The sequence below is a fragment of the Nothoprocta perdicaria genome, unplaced genomic scaffold (genome assembly GCF_003342845.1).
Source record: "Nothoprocta perdicaria isolate Ctin4 unplaced genomic scaffold, notPer1 scaffold_19, whole genome shotgun sequence".
Classification (NCBI taxonomy): domain Eukaryota; kingdom Metazoa; phylum Chordata; class Aves; order Tinamiformes; family Tinamidae; genus Nothoprocta; species Nothoprocta perdicaria.
In genome coordinates this window covers 5931081-5954261 of record NW_020455093.1, presented here as the reverse complement: position 1 = coordinate 5954261, position 23181 = coordinate 5931081, and the positions used below count along the sequence as shown (strand labels likewise).

General features: G+C 41.4%; 1 protein-coding gene across 1 annotated transcript in view; it reads right to left on the bottom strand.

Annotated features, from left to right (window-relative positions):
- EIPR1 (EARP complex and GARP complex interacting protein 1) overlaps positions 1 to 23181 on the bottom strand; it is a gene marked incomplete at its 5' end in the record, with an annotated part of 52638 nt that extends 29457 nt beyond the window's left edge. Inside the window, 3 exons of the mRNA XM_026037066.1 lie at positions 12640 to 12772; positions 16610 to 16693; positions 23149 to 23181. Of these exons, the coding sequence (XP_025892851.1) occupies positions 12640 to 12772; positions 16610 to 16693; positions 23149 to 23181 (250 nt within the window). The remainder of the gene's footprint in view (positions 1 to 12639; positions 12773 to 16609; positions 16694 to 23148) is intronic.

The following is a 23181-nucleotide window of genomic DNA, read 5'->3' as shown; positions in this document are numbered from 1 at the left end:
TCTCCTCCACAAACTGTTTTCAACTGCATTGGAAGAGACTCAGGGAGATTTCAGGCCATTTTCCAGACATTAGATGGTCAACCATCACCAACAGCTCTATGTGCACTAGAAATGTTGAGATTCTATTTTAAACTCTGGGGGAATTCTGCAATTAGATGTGTAGTGAGATCTGAAGCGCAAAGGCTTAATTCAGAGCACTATTAATCCCTCCTTGCACTTTTTATGTACTTATCTACAGTTCTGACACTCTATTAATTCTCAGATGAGTGAAACTAAAAYGGAATTGCCAGAGCTTCCTGGGGAAGAAACTTTAGATATGCCTGATCTAATCGAAGGCTTAATTTCCCTTTTAATATAAAAATGTATCTTTTGCTCTCTGGTAAAAAGAAAGGGCAAGTCTAGGACTGGGCAAAGGCGTCTCTCCACTATGGCACATGGGGTTCTTTGGTGGGTCTTGATTCATTTTAAATAAACAGGTAGCAGCAATGACCCTACAGGAACCCRTGCACATAAAATAACTCTCATCATATGGAAATTCAGGTCCCATAACAAGCTTCTCTTGTTTTATCAYGGCACTACGACAGAAATCAGTAAGTACACAGGTCTGTATGGCTAATTCCTCAAATACTATTTCTTAAATGATATTAAGACATACATAGCCAGTATTACTGCATAGTTTCACTATAGCMTTTAGCATCACTCCTGGTCCAAAAAAAATATCTTTGTGCAAATAGAAGCCCTAGCTTTTCCCTTTTACTAAAGCTTCACTTCCCCCTACTGCATATATGCAGCAAACAGCATTTTCACCTATCACCTCTTGCAAGATTTCTCAGCTATGATGCTAGATTAAGCACACTCCTATAAAAACTTGTACCTGTCAGCATTACTTTTCCCAAAGCGATAACAGGCAAAGGCAACATTCAAGTGACAATGCCAATCTGCCTGCGTGTCCAGCTTGCCTCCTAATTAGAGCAGACTGTATTTTACCTCACAGAACCAAAGCAAACAATAGATGAGGTTTAGTTTATAAGTTTTTATTTYATGTTGCTGTTATCAAGCTTAAGAAGAACATTAGGCAGTTTAACTAAGCACAATATGAGCCTATCCTGTGAACCTAGAAACTACACTTCCAGAGTAAAACTGAGAGGTTTGCTGAAGGCAGTCTCACTGTATCTGTAAAGCACTGGTCACAAAAACAACCCAGAATGTGACAATATGTTAAATCCTTGTGACATTTAATCCTYATCATACAAGAAAAAAGCCCTTATCTAAATTCATTGGACATCTTCAAAATAACTTTGGCTGGGCATAGTTAAAGCTACTCCAACTGCAACAACCCATCCTTAGCAATACTGCCTCCTGGGCAGAGGTTACACAGAATGGTTGAGGTTGAAAGGGACCTCTAGAGATCATCTAGTCCAACCGTCCTGCTCCAGCAGGGACACCCAGAGGACAGGGCACCATTCAGGTGGGTTTKGAARATCTYCAGAGRAGGAGACTCCACAACCTCCCTGGGCAGCCTGTKCCAGGGCTCTGCTACCCTCACAGGAAAGAAGTTCCTCCTCATCTGGAGATGGAACTGCCTGTGTTTCAACTTGTACCCATTACCCCTTGTCCTGTCACTGGCCAMCACTGAGAAGAGCTTGGCCCCTTCCTCCCTACATTCACCCTTSAGGTACTTATACATATTAATCACATCCCCTCTCAATCTTCTCTTCTCCRGGCTAAACCTTACCATGTCCTCTGACCCGCCAGAGGAACTCCGCATTTCTTCTACCTGCTGATCGTTGAAACAATCAAAGCTGAAAAACAAAGCAAAAATAAAGGAACAAACAAAATCAAATTAGGAAGTGCCTAAACACAGTCAGCTCTGACAGCGCAGTAGGCAACTACAWGGAGCAACCTGCAGCGAGTTCATCCAAAGCTTCAGCAAGGCAACCATGACAAGAAAGCACAGGCTTCTTGCATTGCCTACTTTACAAGTACAGCAAGTGCAAAAACACTGTGCATGCAGAGCATGCAATTTGCAAAAGGTCACAACTTGGCCAAATCAATAACAATTTTCATGGAGCCCTCAAAGAGACTTCTCAATGAGGGGCTATTCCTTCATTCAGCTTTCCACTATTTGCTGTTCAGATACACACAAAAATAGGAGAAGTTGCAAGCAGGTGAAGTATCCCATTTTATCTTCTTCTAAACACTGTTTCCCTAAGAGGGCTGCTGCAGCTTAAGGTAACAGCCACTGAGAAAGAAATAAGCCTGAAAAAATCTTCTGCCTGGAAGGTAAACATACTGCAAAGTCATTAATGAGAGCTGACAAGAAACACATGTGTAACCTTAACTACAGCTACCTGTTTTACTGCTTTACAGAATTAATTCCTGTACAACATCAGCTCACTGCACCATTGCTGGCTGGAATATAGAAGTCAGTAAACATGTCCTAGCTACACAATTATTTTGAGGCTGTCAGAAAAGGAAATATGCAAATATAAGAACACAGACTGGAAATTCCAGGTGCAATATATTTGCTCAAGACACTGAGAAAGCCACTCATGTCCTTGTGAAGGGGTCTTTTTCAAAGTAAATAAAGACAATAAATTAAACTTTGGATTTTGCCTCAGTAAGTCAAACTTAACACACTGAAAGATGAAGTAAGTTCTTCCAGCTCTCCAGCTGTAGATGCTAAAACCTATGAAGTCTACCAGTCAAGAGTTATTATAAAGAATCCCTTAGAAAATATCACAGCCTGGAAAACTGTAAGGATTTCAAGCATACATGAGGTGTCATGATAAAAATCTGTAGATTTCTTGGGAAAAAAAGATATATATATAGTCTCTTTCATAAATAACAGCTTTAAAAGACACACCATACAATTGCAGTAAACATACTAAGAAAACGCTTGATATCTGAAACTCTTGAATGACTGAGACAATAAGTCAGAAAAGATATATTAGAAGGGAGCACAGTCTAGTTTGTCACTGTAGACAATAAACACAGTTACTTAGATTATGTGCCTTTAGCTTGGCAATTTTAACTTCTCTAATTGCTCACTACACACAGCACCTGCAAGAACATAATTTTCCCCTCCATTTTGTGCTGCCATTCTGCCTCTTCCCCCGTGTTTAACCTTGAGGCCTGAAGGACACGGCTTGGAGCACCCTCACCACCAGCCTGGAGGAGCTGAAGCGCCAGGGCCTGACAGGGGCTGCTCGTGATGAGTGGGGTGTGTGGAGCCAGATGGCTGTGGTGCTGCTGTTGTACTTCCCAAATCCACCACCATAAGYGTGCGCTTCCAGAGCATGCCCGGGAGCGCGGCTGGAGTGGGAAGCTGCTCTGTGGCYGCTCCCGACGCCACAGGGACCAGCAGCCACGGCACTGAGGCCTCCTGACCGCTGAGGCACCAAGGGAGCGCTGAGGCCTCCTCAAGGAGCATAAGCATCCTGCTCTCTTTTTAATCAAATGAAGAAATTAAAAACAAAATCACTCAAGTATGCTTTTTTTTTAAAAAAAAAAAAACTTGCAGCCTTTTTAGCAAATTCCTTAAAAAAAGCAAAACAAAACCGCCCCCACTATGGCTCAGTCTATTCAGCAACACATCCTCTACAAGCACCCTGTCACAAGCAGCAGGGGGGCAGGAAAAAAGCAAGCCACTCTTTCTGCGTTATGGCAAGGTGAAAAATCTTAATGCCTACACAGTCTTTCACTTCACATTTTTGTCCCTATATACATCTCACCCTACATATTTCAGATAAAAATTCTCAGAAAGGCAGCTTTTTTGACCCATGATTCAGAAGCATTTTTAAGCTACTCTGAGACATGCATACAAAAGTAGAGCAGAGACACAGCAGTAGCTCAGCCTGCATCCTAACAGAAGCATGTTTTCAAGCAGAGCTGGAGGCAGTAGTTAAYGCAGAGCCATACGTCATGGTCTCAGCCAGCCCAGACATATATTCCCAGCAGGACATTCACCCTCCATGCTTAACCACGGTCCCATCACTTCAGCGTGTGATTAACACTGCATAGGCTGCAGCYGCCTTCTACTTGCTATGCTGAGCACAGGTGAGCATAAATTCTCATTTACTGCATATCAATAAAACACAAACATGGTTTAGATCTTTAGGTGACGGGCCCCAATATTTGCATTGCATATACGGATGTATACAGAGGTTTTAAAGACCACATGCAGCAGAGAGCAACACAGAGATAATGATGCAAGACAACGTGCAAGGAGTGGGGTATGGCACGTGGAAGCAGATAAAAYTCTCATATCATATGGAATTTGAGGGCAGCACCTGTGGAAGGCAAGCAGCCAGCAGGGTGAAGAACTGCAGAGAGCATAAATTCCACTCCTCCCTAGTCTGACGATCCTTACGCTATCCAAAGGTGATTTAGAAAATGTCGCAGCACATCTCTTTTCTTTGGGATATGCTTTGTAAGTACATATAGGTTTGAGGGAGCTTAAAATTTCCTGACTGCGTTGCTGAAGTTCTGGCATGTTGGAACAGCTACAAGTGAAGAACTGCAGTCATTGCTATATTGATGAGCTGACCTTTCCGGTATGGCTTTCAGGCAGGATTTGGCTACAAGGCTGTGGAAGTTCCTTAGCAGCACACAGGAGGGCTTTCTTTCCAGTGCTTCATATAAGCAAACCTCATAAGTCACAACAATGAGTTTATCTCCAAGTATTTTAACACAGTAGAAAGAAGTGGAGAAACTGGCACTACCTACCCTTTACCACCCTCTTTTGCTCRTTCCTGACAGTCTTTCCAGAATTGTTACCACCAGCTCGGTTTTCATAACTGCGACAGTGGCAGCCATACAAGACACAAGGTATTAGATGGCCACTGAAAAAGCACCCAGAGGCTGAACTGTGGCCTGAGGAGGTCTGCATGATACACCAGTAAAGCCAAAGGACCATATTCATTTTAACTGAACACTACCATCAACACTAATACTTTTCAGCACACACCAAAAAAAAAAACCAAAAGCGTGCAGGGAAAGCAGGCACTGACTTCATCACCTCCAAAGCCACAGCAGTTGACRGGTAAATAGGGCTAGAGAACAGCAATGCATTAAGGATCTCCCTTGATGTGCTGTGAAGCTTTAAAGCACTCAACACCTTAACAGTWTGATGGAAACTGAGAAGCATTGCATCAGGCCCTAGACAGTTTCTCACTTAATGCCCTATTTAGATAACCTTTAGTATTCACATTTTACTGCATGAGATTTCCAAAGAAAAATACAATGACTGGACAGTTCATAGAAACCTACCTCAAATAAGACGAATGTCACTGTACCAACACAAGTAGTTGGTTTATGCAGCTGCCCCAAGTTCCGCAGACCAATTCCTAACCAGTTTGTAAAGGTAGGTTTGTTACCCCTCACACCAGGTTGCTACAGTCTCCACATAGCACTTACCTTAATAAAGAGATTTAGATGTGTAGCTAAATTATCAACACACAAACTTTCTTCTAACATCGACTTGTGATTCAGAGCTTTTATCCCTCAGTTGTATTTTGCTTGGATCTGGACCTTGTATGGACAATCTGGACAGTTTCCCTTTCAGCTGTTCTGACACATCAAGCATAAGGGGTCTATGGAACACAATAATTATAAACAATTCATAGCAAGATTCTGTACAAAGCTTTTAACCTCAGGAAGAAAAAAAATCATGAAAATATAACCAAAAAACGCATAAGCATGAGGGTTTATAAAAACCTTCAACTATTCCTCCACCAAATCTTCAGCTTCGAAATGTGATACCATTCCTGCTCCAGTCTGCTTTACATTTACTTCAAAGGCACAATCTTACTGGGATGGAGATGTACAGGGTGATCAGGAATAGCAGACCTGGAAAGTTAAACTGTTCGTTATTCAGGACAACATCTGGAAGACTTGGAGCTCTGCTAAGGATTGATGATGACTCATATGACATTTCATGGTACAGGATTAGAGGGCAGACCAATGTGAGTAGTGCTGTTCTAGTCAGAAAAGGCTTTTGGAGGTAAGGAGGGATCTATCACAGCAGCAAAAGCAACACTAGTGAAATCTGGGGCCTGCTGGCAAGTGAGACAGGGGTCCTGTGGCAAAGGACATGAAAAAAGGAAGAGTTACTAAATATCTTATTCGCCTCAGTTTCCACTGGTACAGACTGGCCCTCAGGAAAGCCAGGCCTCTGAGACCAATGAGAAAACTGGAGGAAAAAACAAACAACAAAAACACACTACTACTTAYCCTCAAAAGAAGAGGGCTAAGTGAGAGAATATCTATACAAATGGGACCTGATGAGATATAACCAGGAGAAGAGATGAAGCTGGCTGTTGCCACTGCAAGGCTACTTTCAATATCTTTGAAAGGTTGTAGTGAATAGGGAAGATTCCTGAGGACTGAAAGAGAACAAATTTCATTCCTATCTWCAAGGAGAAGTTTACAGGGAACTACAGGTTAGCCTTCCTGGGAAAATGATGGGGCAAATRCTCCTGAAAATCATTTCCAAACATATAAAGGGCAAGAAGGTGACTGGGAGYAGTCAGCATAGATTTACGAAGGGAAAGCAGTTCTTAATGAACCTGATTTCCTTCCACAATTAGAAGGATGGCTTAATAGAAGATGGGAGAACAATTAATKATGTTTATCTCACCTTTTGCCATTCTTTCAACACTGTCTTACATCACATTTTCATAGACAAATTGAAGTACAGACTACAGAAGCAATCGGTGAGATGGGATGAAAATGGTGGGCTCAAAGGATTTTCAACTGCAGCACAAAGTCTAGCTGGAAACCAGTCATTAGTTATGAATTCTCAAGGTTGACAGTAAGGTGGATTCTGTTAAAGATCCTCAGTGAACCTCACATACTGACCTCAACAGGCTGACAAAACAGACTAACAGAAACCTCAAATTCAGCTARGTCCTACAGCTGGAAAAGAATAACCCCATGAATACGCACAGGTTAAGAACCAACCACCAAGGAAACAGATTAACAGAAAAGGAGCTGGGGGTCCTGGTGGTCAACAAGTTGACCATTTGCCATGAATGCACCTGTGCAGCAAGGAAGGCCAAAAGTACCCTGGGCTGCACTAGGGACAGTCTTGCCAGGAAGTCTATGGAGATGATTCCCCCTCCTCCCCACCACTGAACACTGATGTGCCTACATCTGGATTGCTGTGTCCAGTTCCAGGCTCCCCAGTACAAGTCCAGACTTACTGCATGAAGTCCAGGACCATAAATATGATTAAAGGTTTGGAGCCTTGAGAAGGTTCAGGGAGGATGGAAATCAATGTGTATAAATAGTGCAAGGGAGAGCAAAGACACTGAGTCAGGCTCTTCTCATCAGTGCCAACTGAAAGGATAAGAAGAAATGGGTACAAACAGAAATATAAGAAATTTCACTTGTAAATAATGGGGTTTTTTTTAAACACTAAAGGTGGTCAAAGGCTAGAACAGGTTGCACAGGCAGACTGTGGAGTCTTCATCCCTGGATATATTCATGATCCCCAGCAGCTTGTTTTAGTCAACCTGGCTTTGAACTGATAGGCTGACCTAGAAGGCCTCCAAATGTCCTTTTTGACCTTTTGATCTGTTACACAACTTCTTATATAAGTTATTATATTTATTATGGGGGTGGTGTTTCTGAATGCACCAAGAATAAAATCAAACAGAAATACTCAATCCAGGAGTAGAAACAATGAGAGGGATGAACACGGCAAGAAGTCTCCCCAGTCATTTTAACTAAGCAAAGAGAATAGGRCACTTTCAAGCAATGCAGGCTGATTAATCAACCTCTGATTCTCATTTCAGAGAATCAAACTGAAATATCCACAACTTCAAAGTTTRTAATTCCTTTTCAATCAGCAAATAACATATTCCATCCCAGATAAACATGCAGACCCAGCTGAGGTTCCATTACAGATGATAACCAGTCTGCTATGATTCAGTACAAATTGTATCATTCTAAACCACTAATTCCCAGCACAGCTTGGATACTGTCTTTCTAATGCTCAGCAGCTACTCTTTGTAACATACCGTCTGAAACGTTTCTTTGGAACAGAGGATTTCATCAGCCAAGAGCACCAATCTTTGATGACTTAGCTGTGCTATGAATTGTACAAAAAAACTCAAGAGATAAGGACTCCATCCTGTGCACAGCACAGAAAACAGCTAACGCAAAGGAAAAAAGACAATATATTGACTATAATAAGAAGAGGTGATTCCAGCCCAAACTGAAAAGCCAATTCTGTGGCATATTGCTGCATAGACATGCTTACAGTAAGAGGCAGCAGCTCCTTCAAAAGGAAACATCTACCAACTGAAGCTAGTTCAACAAAAGGCCATGGAGACATGGTTCTTCTTGTAATATAAGCACCTTTTCAGTCTAAAGAAGCTTGAGGCTACTTAATATCAGCTCTTCACCTTTCTCATAGCAGGAAAACAAGAGACACCTGGCATAAATTGAAACAAAACATTCTGGTTGGATATGAAGAAAAATTTTGTACCCTGAGCACAGCCAAGCTGTGGAATGGGGTCTCCAGAGAGGCTCTGCAGGCTCCACTCGTACAGGTTTTCAGGACTAAACTGTACTGAGCAACCTGATCTGATCTCAGAGCTAACTCAGCTTTCACCAGAAAGTGAAATTTCATCAGCTTCCAAAAACAAAAACAAGCTGTTTACTCAACTTCATCATTGTACAGTGGCAGCTATCTTGTTTGCAGAAGCATCATGAAATACAGATGTGTGTATGTGCATGTGTGTGTATATATATGTGTATGTGTGCATACACACGTATGTATGTGCAAGTCGGCATCTAAAGTGCCAGAGAACAGTCTCCTACAACTGTACTTTCTTTTGCCCTCTTGTGGCTTCGTGTGTCACTACGTTATTAAAATCTGGAACCTGATTTTGCAGAAGCTGAAGAACATACCTGCCCTGTGGGTTAAATTGTTTTACACACACAGCGCAATTTTGATCAAGAAACTCAGTTCTTAAGGGAAATGGGAAACAAGAACCAAGCACAAATATGGGAGAAAACAGCAACGTAAAAACTTACTGCTTAAGTATTTAATTTCAAAATGAGCTTGGAAGGGGTTGTGACTGACTACCTCCAAAGACACTGTTTTCCTTACCTCTCTTCTGACATGGATTCTATAGCTGCTGCAATGGAAATAGCCCAACTTCAAGTCTCAATTTATACTCAACAGCATTTTCATTTTAAATTGCTCTTTCCCTCTTCCCCATGGAGTTAAAGCAAAGATCAATCTGAAAAGCTAAACTTTAGAAGAATTGTCATTCCACTGCAAGTTCTCAAAGCAGCAGCACTGCTGGCACAGCACAAACCCTGAGTCCCCTGATGCTGCTGCTGCATCTCACCGGTTCACAAGCTTCCAAAACCAGCTCGCACTACCAGGCAAGACAGACAAGACACTTGCGCCATTCCTTGTCTTCTCCCCTCTGCCATTTTTTCCACCACCATAACTGATACTGTTCAGGTCTGAGCAGAGTTTTAACTCTGCATAGGCTGAGGTTACCATAATAAYTGGTTTTGTCGTGTTGTAGCTCTACTAGCTCCTCTTCCCTCTTCGCGCACTTTGCAAGATGAGCAGGAGCAGCATCTCAGCAGCTCTTCATGCACTTCCCCTTTACTCCCACCAAAAGCAGAAGGGACAGCATATACTACTGGGTTTGGTGATAAATAATATTTTTAAGAGCTAGATAGCAAAACAAGGAAGACACAGAATGAAAATCTATGTGGATTCATTTACAGTACTGCACAAATTCTTACTTTAATCAATATTTAAGTGATTCACTCAGATGAACTATAGAAGTCTATTTCAGAGGAGCATCAGATGAACGTATAACATATATGCCCAAAAGCCTGTTTTTTTTTCTAAATAAGGGTACTAGATATTTAAATAAAATAAATTCTTCTTCCAAACTTTTTGGTAAAAGAAGTTAAGTTGTTCATGAAAAATGAAAGTCTTAAAACATCTTTATCAATCGCCCTTCCTCTATCCACCCACCGATGACCTGGGATGACAATCTCACTGGATGACTGGCTAGTCATCGAGGTAGGAAGATCTAACGTCAAAGAGAAAAAAACCTGTYTGTGCTGCCATTCAGAGGGATCTAGACAGATTGGAAAGTTGAGCACAGAGGAACCTCCTGAGGTTCAACAAGGACAAGYGCAGGGTCCTGCACCTGGGAAAGAATAACCCCAGGCACTAGTACAGATTAGGGGTCGACCTGCTGGAGAGCAGCTCCACAGAGAGGGACCTGGGAGTCCTGGTTGACACCAAGTTAACCATGAGTGAGCAGTGTGCCCTCGTGGCCAAGAAGGCAAATGGGATCCTGGCCTGCATCAGGAGGAGTGTTGCCATCAGGTCAAGGGAGGGGATTCTGCCCCTCTACTCAGCTCTGGTGAGGCCGCACCTGGAGTAGTGGTAAAAAAGATGGGGCGGTTCTGGGCTCCCCAGGACAAGAAGGACATGGAGCTTCTAGAGAGGGTGCAGTGGAAGGCAACAAACATGATTAAGGGACTGAAGCATCTCTCGTATGAGGAGAGACTAAGTGAGCTGGGCCTCTTTAACTGTAGCCAATTTTATTTTACCAATTTGAAAATGGTATTTAAAAAACACCAATGGCCTTYTACTATTTTAAAAGTGACAAAAGTATTGACTAGTTAACAGGTTAAAAGCTATTTAAGCATTCATTTGATTTCACCTGCTTGCGTATGTCTAGCAGCAGTTAAAAATCAAGGTCTTCAAAACCCRCCTRGATGCCACCCTGCACCACATGCTGTAGGTGTGCCTGCTTGAGCAGRAAGGTTGGACTAGATGATCTCTAGAGGTCCCTTCCAACCTTGAATATTCTGTGATTCTGTGAAAAATATTTAGGTACCAAGGTGTATTTTAACTTATTGGGGTATTTTTTCTAATATTCTTCTTTAAACATATTTAAACTACYGTAAAAGACATTCAACACATGTACACACTATTTATACACACTTCCAGTGCAGTATTTCCCAAATTTCCTTGTGAAAGGGACACTTCTGATTCTAAGCAAGAAAAAAAAAAAAAGAGAGAAGAAAGGGAGATCTGTAAATACTTAAATACTCTTTGGTTTGTACTATTACTTTGTGAAGTAGAGTCTTATCTCTTGGTTATGGTAACTGGCTAAGAGCAACAAAGTTGAGTAAAACTCACAGTATCTCTCCAGATACACAGGAGGAAGCGTTAAAGTTCTTCCGTAAGTGTTTTACCCTTTTCCATCTGCTTACTTCAACAAGCTCTGAAGTGAAAAAATAAGTAATTCCACTTTTCTCTGCCAAATTTCACCACTTCAAAAATTTCAAAAGAGAGTTATTAATAATGGCTAAACACCTCATTTCTTCTTGCTCCCAGTTTCAACAACAATCAAATTTTGCCAGAATTATTATGCTTACACATGAGAGACAGAGTAAATATATATGACTGCTTCCAACAGTCCAAAAGTACCATTTGATTGGTACTTCAATGAAGAAAAAAGTTAGTCTTTTTAAAACAGTAAAGCAGAACAAACATAGTATAAAAGCCAATGCCTAAAAGGATCTTAAAAGGTTTAATTTGTTTGCATTACTAGAAGGAATAAGTTGTTTGCTGAACTCAATACTTTTTAGTAGCACCTCATGCTGTGTGCTTTCTGTTCCACATTTTGCTATTTGGAGCCTTCAATAATCGTTTAAGAAGCATATCTTGTTTTCTTTGGAATATTTATGATTCTAAATGAAGATGCATGAAATTCAAACAATAAAGTTTAATATTCATAAACTTGGTAAAGCAAATAAAGTCTAGAACAAAAAGCACCTAAAAGAGTAAACATACATATGAACTAATAGGTTCAATTACAGTCATCAGATATCTCAGAAATGGGAAGTGTCTGGACAGAAGCCCATTTCTAGCAACCCTATTTGGTAAGTTCTCTCTCAGGAGAGAGCTGCCTATCTGGCCCCCACTACCTGAGCTTGCCTGCAAGGATGTTATGGGAGACAGTGTCAAAAGCCCTTTTGAAGTCACAGTAGACAACATCCACTACTCCCCACCTTATCCACCCAGCTAGTGACTCCCTCATGGAAGGCTAAAAGGCTGGGTGTCCATGCTTACTAATCACCTTGTGCTTGGAAATGGTATCCAGAATGAGCTGCTCCATCACCTTTACAGGTCTTAGGTGAAGCTGACTGGTCTGCAATTTCCTGGGTCCTCTTCTGGCCCTTTTTAAGAATGGAGTGCTATTTGATTTCAGAATAAAGTCAGTTATTCACCATCAGGCACCTCTACTGAACTCCTTGACTTGCAAAGATGATTGAGAGTGGCGAGCTCCCTCAGTGGATCCCATCAGAGCTCATGGACTTGTGCATATCCAGTTTGCCTAAATGATCCCAAACCTGATCTTCTCCACCAAGGGAAAGTTCTCCTTTCTTCAGGCTTTCTCCCTGCTCCCAGGGCCTAGGAGTCCTGAAGAGCAGTCTTATCCACGAAGACTGAGATATATTTAGAGATTATATTTAGAGAAATACTATGTTATATTTTTTACATATTGCTAGGTTTTCAACTTTAACACATTGAAAGTATTAAAATACTTAAGCGAGAAGTGAGTAGAAAGCACTTACTTTTATTGTAGCATGTTGCCAGTACACCTTTATCAGCAGGACTGGTACTAAGGTGCCAAATTTCACCCACTTGATGAAGGAGAACATTTTTATTTATAATGTTATTTTCATCATCAAAATCTATGATGTGAATCTGCAAATAAAACAAAAGAGAACATTAGGGCTCCAAATATTTTCCTGAGGGTCTTAATTATACACAGTGACTGCACAGAACAATATAATGAGAATTTTATAACTCATATCTACTTTAATTAACTGTTATACTAACAATTTAGTGTTACACTAATTTCATGCAGGATATATTTCTCCAGAAAAGCAATTTCTATATTTCAAGGAAATCCCAGGTATATTCAATGTTGCAACTTAAAAGTTTGAAGGTAATTTTCATATCAGTTAGAAGTAAATAAACTATTCTCATTACTTTTTTCAATTCATTTCTTCTCACAGTAGTTTTAAATACCTGCACCAATTCTCTATCCAAATCATCAGATTTAAACATTCTCAAAGAGTTAGGATGGAAAAGAACTGTTACCTTAAACTAAGATAGCTGATWCTTAGAGTGAGAAGACTTTTGATCACTTGGTTTTGGGGAGTTACTGGTTTTCTTGTTTCAAGAACTTCACCTCAGTGAAAACCTTCACATACAAAACTCAACCAAATACTAAAGCATCAAGTATCAAAACATCTAAAAAGTAATACTTTAATTTTATTTTTCATATGATCTAAAGTGAAAGATTAAGAAACACCTAATATTTTTAGTTGATCTACCTTACTCTTGCCTTTTCCTGTATGTTAAGTTACATTCTTTTTTTTATATACATATTATATTGGAATTAGTATATAATATGGAATATGTATAAGTTCAACAATGAACAAAAAAATCAAAAGGCCTACAACTTCCAGTGAACTGTATCCTCATTTAAAGTTCACTAGCACAGTCCCATGAGCAATGAAAAAAAGAGAGAGAGAAACAAACACATCGCAATATTAGCTATCGAGTTACCTCACTACTAAAGCTTCAGTTATGCTGTGTTACAGATATTTTTCATAAACTGTATAAAAACTTAGGAATGGGACAATCTAATCTCAATTGGCAATATYAGGCACTATTTTTAAGCGGCTGAACGCTGAGTTTACACGTTACCTTTTCCTCTTCCTCCAAATGAGGTCCTCAGCAATTCCTTCCTCAAAATTTAAATCCCATCACCTGCATTTCCTGCCACTCTGAATACTGACATCTCTGCAGTTATTTAGCAAGGTATCCCAGCTCATTTGTTGTCCTCGATCTACAAATCCACCAGAAAACCCAGACCCTATTAATCTCCTACACCAACTAAATATTGCCCAATGTATGAAGTGCCCCTTCCTGCCTTTCAGAAGTTTTCAGTATTGTGGCTTTACTTTATTTCACATTCTAGTACATCCTCTTTCTGATCTACTCTGTGTCCCCATTCGAGTGTCTCTATCTATACAGTGCATTTAATCATTCCATCATTAAGCCTCAATTTCTAACTGCTCCTCTTTCTATTGAGACACCATCTATGCAGTCTTCTCCTGTACACCTTTTCTTAATTGCAACTTTCAGTGTTTCAATATTTCCAATGAATAAACTTACAGATGAAGCTGCTGACCAAAAAAAAAAAAAAAAAACAAAAAACACAGCTTTTCAAAGACCCCAGGATTGCAAGGTAAGGAATAACAATATATACTACAGCTAAAACCTATAAGATGCTTCTTTTACAACTTTATAGTGTGACACCTTCAACAGCTTCATGGCATCAAGAGYAGGGTTTTTTGTTTCTTTTTTAATAAAARACACAGCAGAAATACTGATATTTTGCTTTTGCATCTCGAGACCAAGCAAATTCCCAAAATTTCCTGGATCAGGTATACTTGGGTGTATCAAGAATGTGAAAGTGAGGAGATATGTCTCAGTAAGAAGAGGGTTTGGAGTTAATATATATTAGCTCTTCATATAGGGCACACCTGGTCCTTCCTGACTGCATAACTAGCTTGTTATTAGCTACCTGAAAAATAAAGGCATCTCCTCGGCATCTCTACCAAAGTCCCTTAAGGTGAATCACAAATCAAAATGCCATTTACTGCAGTAACCCGTATTTGGTGCTCCCATTAACCAGGGTGGGAGGGTCATTAAATAGATAAACCGGGAAAACACCCTCAATCCCACCTAAAACCCCTTCAAGTCACAGATAACTAACTTTCCCTCCACTGTGAGGCTTCTGCTTCAAGCAACATCACCAATAGCTGCAAGTTTGGCAATGCTCAAACTGGATTTGCTTGTCACGTCTTCACAGGCTGCAGAAACCAGAGACTGAGTTGGCAAATACCACGTACTACACATTGCCCCGTCATTTGGGATATTAAGTGTACCATATCTTAAGATTTTCTCCCTTATTTTGAAACAAAAGTGTAAATAGAAAGCTTCACTATTTTCCATAGAAAGCCCAAGTCATTTCTTACAGCAATACACCTAGGCAAGGGAGGCTTTGCAGGCAATGGGGCTGCATGCAGGGCAGCAGGAGAGGCAGCAAGCCAGCTCATAAAACTGGCCTGGTAAKAAAGTTTAGAGGAAATCTAGAGAACCTGCTACTGAATTAAGCAATAAGGACTTAAGGCCTAGGGCATCTCATGGGGCTTAGCGACTAGCTGAGGGGCTCTGAGAGCATGAGGCAGAGCCCAAGGCCAGATCTCCCAAACTCGCTCCACTACCCCAGGAAGTTTCCTGTGTGTCTATTATTAATAATATTCACAGGGTGAGGGAAGGAAAAAAAAGGCAGTAAGCATGCTTGATAAAGCTGAAATACATGTGTGCAGAGGTGCTCCTTAGATGGGGAATTTATGCTTACTTGAATGAGTCCATTTAAATTCTTTAAGACCTCCTGGCTATCAGCCAAGAAGCTAGAATCACTCTTCAATCACTATTTTGGACCAGGATTTAATTATGAGTAAAACTGAGAAATAAAGATGGGTGGGACACTTTGGCTGGTTATAAAGTATTTTTCTACTGGTTGAATACACAGTATAATGCTTGATGGCCATCTGAGACAGCCCCAACAAAAACATTACTGTGTGCCTTCATTTTAACCAAGTTTATCCTGTCAGCTCTTTGTCTCTAGTATTATCTGAAATTAAAAGAAACTCATACACAGTCCTTATGCCTTTGAACTGTTATAAACCAAGTACCACACAGCATTATCTCTGAGCATCAMACTCAAAAGCTCTGCATGATAAATAGACAGCTCTCATTTCCCCAAGCTGCAGTTCCAAGATCTTCTTGTACAGTCAGCTACAAACTAGTTTCAAAGGAKTCAGCACCTGTATTCATTCTGTGAGCTTCCTAATTAGCCAGGTCTCAAGTCCAATCTTGAGTACAAAGTCAGTTGCTGAATTTTAGTCAGAACAATTACAGTAGTCTTAAGATAACTAACTACAGCTACAAAAGAAATAGCCCCGCAGAACCATGGAAGTCTCTCACATATCCCTAGTTTAAATCGTTGTTAAATTTATGATCAGAAAGACACACAGATGACTTCTAATAATTAAACACAAAAACACAGTTTATGAGGCTTCACATATGCAGAACAATGATGGGACTCCTGTTGTGCATAAAGTCAATCAGGGTTCAAATCTAAAGAATTTTATTTTACTTCCCATCTCTTCTGAGCTTTAGAGAGAGCTCCAGGCAATCCAAAGATGTAAATCAACAACAACAAAGTAAGCAACCAATCTGATTCAGTCATTTAATTTAGATGAGTTTAATTTTCCAAAAATACACATAACTTTTCATTCACCCATACTTACTGATACCTCTATATTTTGCTTCACAAAAATCATTAACTGAACTACCACTACTATTCAAATTGGCAAGRGGAAAGGAAAGGAAATTTCATCATAATGTTAATAAAAAAACAAGAAAAAATATACACTGGTTATCTAACAATAAAATTACCTGATTATCATATCTAAGAGATTGCGTCCCAACCAAAAATCTTATTGCATCTGTTTCTGCCATCTGAGGTGTTAGAGTTCGTGCCTAGGAAAAAAGAAAGTCATTAGAAAAGTATAATAAAGACAAGCCATTAATCTCTGTTAAAATCTTGACACTTATGAATCAATTATGTTAAGCATCACATCCTTAAAACTTTTAAACATTTCCTGTCCTTTATGTTTTTATGCCGTTTTTATGTGCGTTTGTGCACACAGTTTCTCCCATTTGCAAGGTGAGCACAGGGTACAACTGCCAAACACATTTACTGTCCTCTGTTACTCCACTGATAATATTCAATATAAAAGAAATTCTTCMAAATTAATTTCAGATGAAAGAAGAGAGGGAAAAAGTGTCACTAGGGCAGTGACTCAATTCTTAAATGCATTTGCTGCAATATCAGAGAGAAATGATCTTCCAGAAAGTTTTTCAAACAACTTATGACATCTGCATAAAAATAAAAGCCTTCTTTTCCTTGCAATTTATAGCAACATTTTGTAAAATAATTACTTCTGTGATTCAGATAGTTCTAATCTCTCGTGGTCTTGAGTTGAAAGGGAGATAGGATGTCTTTCAGTTCTCTTCCAAACCCTTACCATCAATTCTTTACTACAAATTTAGTGTTTATTAGCTCTGTTTACTGTGATAATTATTTATTTTACAAAATGTTAACATAATCCTTTATGTTTTCATCTCATTACTGTTAATGCGACTTCAGAACTTGACCTTGTTTCTTCAGTTTGCATCAACATAAAAGAGCAAACCAAAGCTGTACAGTTTTAATAAACTTTGGAAGGATGCAGAGAAGTGGGTAAAATAGCCCTTCCTACAGCCCTCTGTTTTGCAGTTAACTGATGATTCAGTAATACTCAGCTTTGAGACAGGCCTATTTGAATCCTAAAGCAATACAAACAGATGCCTTTAAGCTTAGAAAGATGTACTTAAAGTTTCTTATATTAAAATGCATAAATACAGAACAATTTAATTCTAGAACAACACCTTGAAAAGATTTTTTCTTTAAAAAGGTAAAACAATCCGAACCTTTATCTGGCAGTGACGATAAGGGCCAACTCACTGCTCAGAATGAACTCTGAACTCCTAACAAACAAATGGATATTTCAGATGTAAAAAACAAGTCACTTAGACTGAACTGAAGATATATTTTGCAAAGACTCAGCACTAAGCCTCACTGCTGTAACACATGTGGGCCTGTACTGCAACTTTTATACAGTTTCAGGGATGAGCTGGTGTTCGGCTGGATACTGCAGCGTGAATCTGCACTGCTTCAGTTCTACCTCGTTTGCACAGCCCATCTCAGAAACAGAAAGAGCCAAAGTTCAAGACTTTATGAAAAACTTTTGCTTTAGGTTAAACAAGAAATTTGCTTTTGCAGATCTTCAGTAAGAGCTCCTTTTCATTTCAAACTATGCAAGTATTTTGAAGACAATGCTAGAAATGTCAATAGCTTTGCATCTCTTTCAAGCAAGGTAAGGGAAGTGCTCAGAAGGCACCATCTGCTCCCAAGATAATAGAGCTGCCCTGTCTTCTGCAGCAGAAGTACAAGCCCTGTATGAATGTGGAACAAACCTTGTACCTCTTTACCACAGGAGAAAAGTGAAACTTATCCCCAAAGTGAAGACTACCACCACCACTTCGAAGGAACAGAAATCAAAAGAAAAGGCATATAAGTGGTAATAAACCACTTAAAAGTTGAGTGGAATAGGTTCATTTATGGAAAAAAACAAAGAACTTCAATAATTTGTTAGTCCTCTGCACAGCTGGAAAGGCTGCATGAGCATTTTCCACTGGAGACGGAATGTGACCTCCCCGAATGTGAACATACGTGAACCAACACACAAAATATTTTATGCTACTGTCACAGAAACTGTAGCTTAAACATGTATAACTATGAAAATAAATATTGTCCCTTCCACTACCAGGAGATAAGTCTTTCCTTGACCTTCTCAGCTAAATCTGCATCTCAGTACTGAGTAATAGACTGATCCACAGCCCAGAAGAGAACCTCACACTCCAGAATGGCTGAAGAGGCAGTTAACTAAGAAGTCTGCAGTTAACACTGGAGATTAACAGGTTCCTGCTAAACTCCAYGGATTGATACCTTGGCAAATGCAAAGGTGCTGGTGTAGAAATGAAAGAGCTACTGCCTACAAAGATGTAGCTACTCGTTTGTAATAACACCTGTGAAAGCCACAGAAGGAACATGGAAATGGAGGCCRGGGAAACAGTCACACACCTTCAGGAAGCAGGTTTTACGCTAAGWKAACTTTAAGCAAAGGACCATGCTAAATGGAGGCAGCCAAATCGCCTGATGAAGATGGAGCGAACCTCGCTTGAGGCTGAATCAGCGAGATGTGGCTGCAGAAGGAAAATCCTAATGTTTCCCAGAGGAAGCTTGAACCTCCAGGGAAAAAACACAAACACACACACAGAGAGAGAGAGAGAGAGAGAGCGCTAATCCAGGGCTGGGAAGATCCAACAATCCCAGCAAAAAGTGGGATGGAAGCAGGCAAGAGAATAAGGTGAACAAAAACAAAACAAAGTAAAAACATTATTCTAAACTGTGGGGAAGATCCTTCCCTTCCCTGTGACCATTATCTCCTTTAGCATCAGAATTTGGGCTTTTTCCCCTCTTTGAGGATAATACAAGATGTCAATGTAGAATTTTAACTATTATTCTGCTTTCCATCAGATAACAAAAAATAACAAGGAACATGACCATTTTTCCCCAGTTGTAGTGGTGGGCAAAGCCCCAAATCAGAAAAGAGTTTTCCCTAGAAAGACTTSACATAAACCATAAGGAAAAGGGCACAAGTTGGCTTGAGCAAGAAGACTTGAGTAAACTCCTCTTCCAAGGAAACAACAGTGCTAATCAAGACAAGCCAATCCTTCAAAAGTTATTCCCATCAGGCACACATGCTTAACAGATCCTGTTGTGTATATACTATGGTCAAAATACCAACGGGCTCAGAGACAGTAAAGACACAGCCTTGATGCCACATGAGCTTATTGCTCCCTTGTCTTAGAAAGGGATCCTGAAACGCATCACACAGAGAAAGGACAAAAGCTTTGCTATAAAGCACAAACAGACACTTATCTAGGCAGTGCAAAGGGGGCGCAAGCACAAAACACAAGTGTGAAAATAAAGCTTAAGGGGAGAAACAGCAGCCATCAGGTATAAGGTGGGACAGGCCAAGTGGATACTATGGCCATGGTGAAGTTAAGCTCAGCATTATGTTGGGCAAAGACCTTCTACTATCCTACTGTGACAATCCAGACCACCTGCAGAACTGCAGAATAGTAAAGCCTTGGGGAGAAAGAAATAAAACCAATAAACTCAAGTCTGCAGAAGGAAGAGGCTCTGACACCTGCAACAGAGAAGCCCCAGGAACACTATGACAAACCTAGAAAGAGAGGGTTTAGAACAAGTATGTTAGTGAACACACCAAATAACTACACTGTGTTCATGAATTCTCCTGAAGCTTTCCCCTTCTCTCCATCATTTGAAATACTAGCCAAACAGATAAAAAAAATACCTTTTGAATTTAGCTGTCAGTGTTAGGGGCAAAGAAAAAAAAATTGCTTGAGTAGTCCGAATACTTCTTCAATGTATTTTTTTGTCTAGCTGATGCTTGGTATCTGCAAACAGATGACAACAAGTACCCACCCCAACATCCAAAGCAGCTGCAGAAAGGGTAATGCAATCAAGAGAGTTTCTGCAACCCACACGTAATTTGAAGTTCCCAAGATCAACCTGTCCTAACAAGCAGTTACCCTGCAACACAAACTGCAAAGCACAGTGTTTGGCTTACAGTCCCCAAACCCCAAACCTAAAACAAGTTATTAGACCATCATCTCTTCATATTCAGAAAAAGAAAAATGGTGCATTGCTGCATCAGGGCTTAGGGAAAGCTTTGCCTTTGCTGGTAGGTCCTTCTGAAAGGAAAATACAAGCGTTGTGCCCTAGAGAAAGCTCAGGCTGCTCATGTCATGAATCTGACTTTTGCCCCTTCTGGCATAAACCCAATTTCCAAGCAGGAACCCTTCGATCTTTACTTTTACAGGACAGCCTTGTTTCTCTCACTCCAGCTCCAGGAGAGACCCTCCTAAGCTGCAGTGATGCTGGCAGGGAAGGGGAGGCAGCTCCCATGAGGAGTGACCTGCAGTGCTTCACAGAGCTGCTTCCTTGGAGGCTTTTCCAGCGCAGAATTCCCACCACTGAGGTGGCCACTGCACTGACCCTGTTCCAAGGACCAGGGAATCCTATGGAAACCCTCACAGCTACAACCACAACCTCCACCCAAAACCTTGCACAGCACAAGCAGCCTTAGAAACCCTGTTTCCAYACCGCACAGGTCACTGTTTGTTTTTAAATGAAGCACAACACCAATAATCATCTTTTAATAGCTTTTTTCTCAATGTTCCACAACTATACCCTCATACCATTAACATGCAGTACCACAGCATAATATTATTAGGATCTTGATAATTGCTTGAGGGTCCTAAAAGAAATAGTTCTAATCGTTACATGCTTTATAAAGATCTTTGGGGGATTACTTAAGAGTTGTGTCATTTATCTGTTTTTCCCCCCCCTCTGGTAAATCTTCAAATCTAATAATACATTAAAYTTACACTTTACAAGAAGTCCTCCCAGCTGAAATGCTGCCCTCAAAGGCACACAGGGAGTGAGGCAGAGGGAAAACCAAATGAAAGAATATTGGCTTAACATGGCCTGGACTAGCACTCACAAGAAAAACAAGCTCAGGAGCGAAAGAGGACCGAGATGGACACTAGCAGTGGCAGGAAGACATGTAATTTCTTGAATTGACTTAGAAGATCCAMAATAAATTCTCCAAAGCTACATCCCTAAATACATAAGAGATACCAGAGAGGTTTTCTTGGGGTGAAGGGAACTCCAGTGCCAGCAGGAGCCGCAACCTCCGGGTCCCCGCGCTGGGAGAGACACAAGGCTACCAGGCAGCCCTGAGCCCTGGTCACTGTACCARGAACCTGCACCATCCTAAAAGCCTCCTTTCACCAGGAATATCCTTTCCCCTGTCAGTCTAACGACTCTATTCCATTTGATTAAATGTAAATCAGTTGAGCCACTCTCAATATTGTTAGTTTTTCACATATGACAATGCTGTACTAGGCCTTTGACAAATCCACTTGCAGTCAGTACTTCGTACCACCAAGATTTTTGTTCCCAAAAGTTATGTTTTCCCTTACGGRAATCAAGCCTCACCCGGCCTTTGCAAACAGGCCTCCAACCCTCAAATCAACAATCTCTGGTCAGCTTCATAAAACCTGTTCACAACTAACTAAAAATCAAAATACAGGTCAAGCACGGCTTATGCAGGAAACCTTTAAGCACATTTTRCAAGTTGCCAAAGCCATACATGTTTCAGGCTTACGTCTCTCCCTTAGGATCACTCCCAGAGGGCACAGGGATGTCATTTCCTTTAAGGCCACATTAGATGGAGACCAAAACTGGAGCCTTCACCTCCATGCTCCTTTGCTGCCTTAGCCATAAAGTCTAGGAACTCTCCTTCCTAAAGGCATTTGCTGCATTTTTTTCTGGATTACAGCTCCCTCTTAGCCCTTCTGCTCCATCTTCCCACCGGACAGCCCTGTCACACACCCTGAAGAGAGTTGAGGTCCATGGGACCATAGGGGTTTTTCTTGGGTTTGCTATTGCTTGTTTTGGCAGGACCACTGGGGTCCCAGGCAGTGGTCTGGGTAAGATTCTGGGTGATTTATTTTATACAGTGGAGAAATGACGCTTTTCTTTAAGGTGTGAGATACATTCGCTGCGGGGTGCACAGGAAATCCAAGCACAGGCTTGGTCTGATTCCTGGTTTTGAGCAGCCCACAGAGCAGCGCCAGGCTGTCACACCGCAGCAGGGCTGGCACACGGCAAAGGTCAGCTCTAACAGGAGCTAACAAAAAAGGACAACAAGACTGTAAGACGCTRCAGAGATGTGATGAGGTGGCTACGGAGCAGGCAGCCCAAGGGGGTGGGCAGCGGAGCAGGGTTCCCAAACCCCCCAAGAGCCTCCCCRGAGCCTCCCGGGGCTCCCTGGCAAAGGTGCCCACAGGGAACAGGCACACCCGGACACACGSTTAACAACAGCTCCATGCACCGCAACGCAAGGGCCCTTCTCCACCCCAACGACACCCCCAACCGGGGCCCCACGGAGCCAAGCGGGAGCTTCCCGGCACCGCATCCCGGGATCCCTCTCGGGGACGCAACCGTTTAACCGTCCATGCTCCCGCTCTGCCATACGTGCGCTCCATGTGCGTGCGCTCCATGTGCGTGCGCTCCGCACCCGCGCTCCCCGTAGCCGCTCCACGGGAGGCCCAGGGGCCGCGGGGCCTCGCCCGCACCCCGAGCGGCCCCGGACACCGCCCAGGGAACCCCAAACCCGCCGGGGGCAGCCCCGGCCCCTCCGCGCACCCAGGGGACGGCGGGACCCGGCGCCCACCTGGAACTCCAGCCCGTAGATCACGGGCGCGTC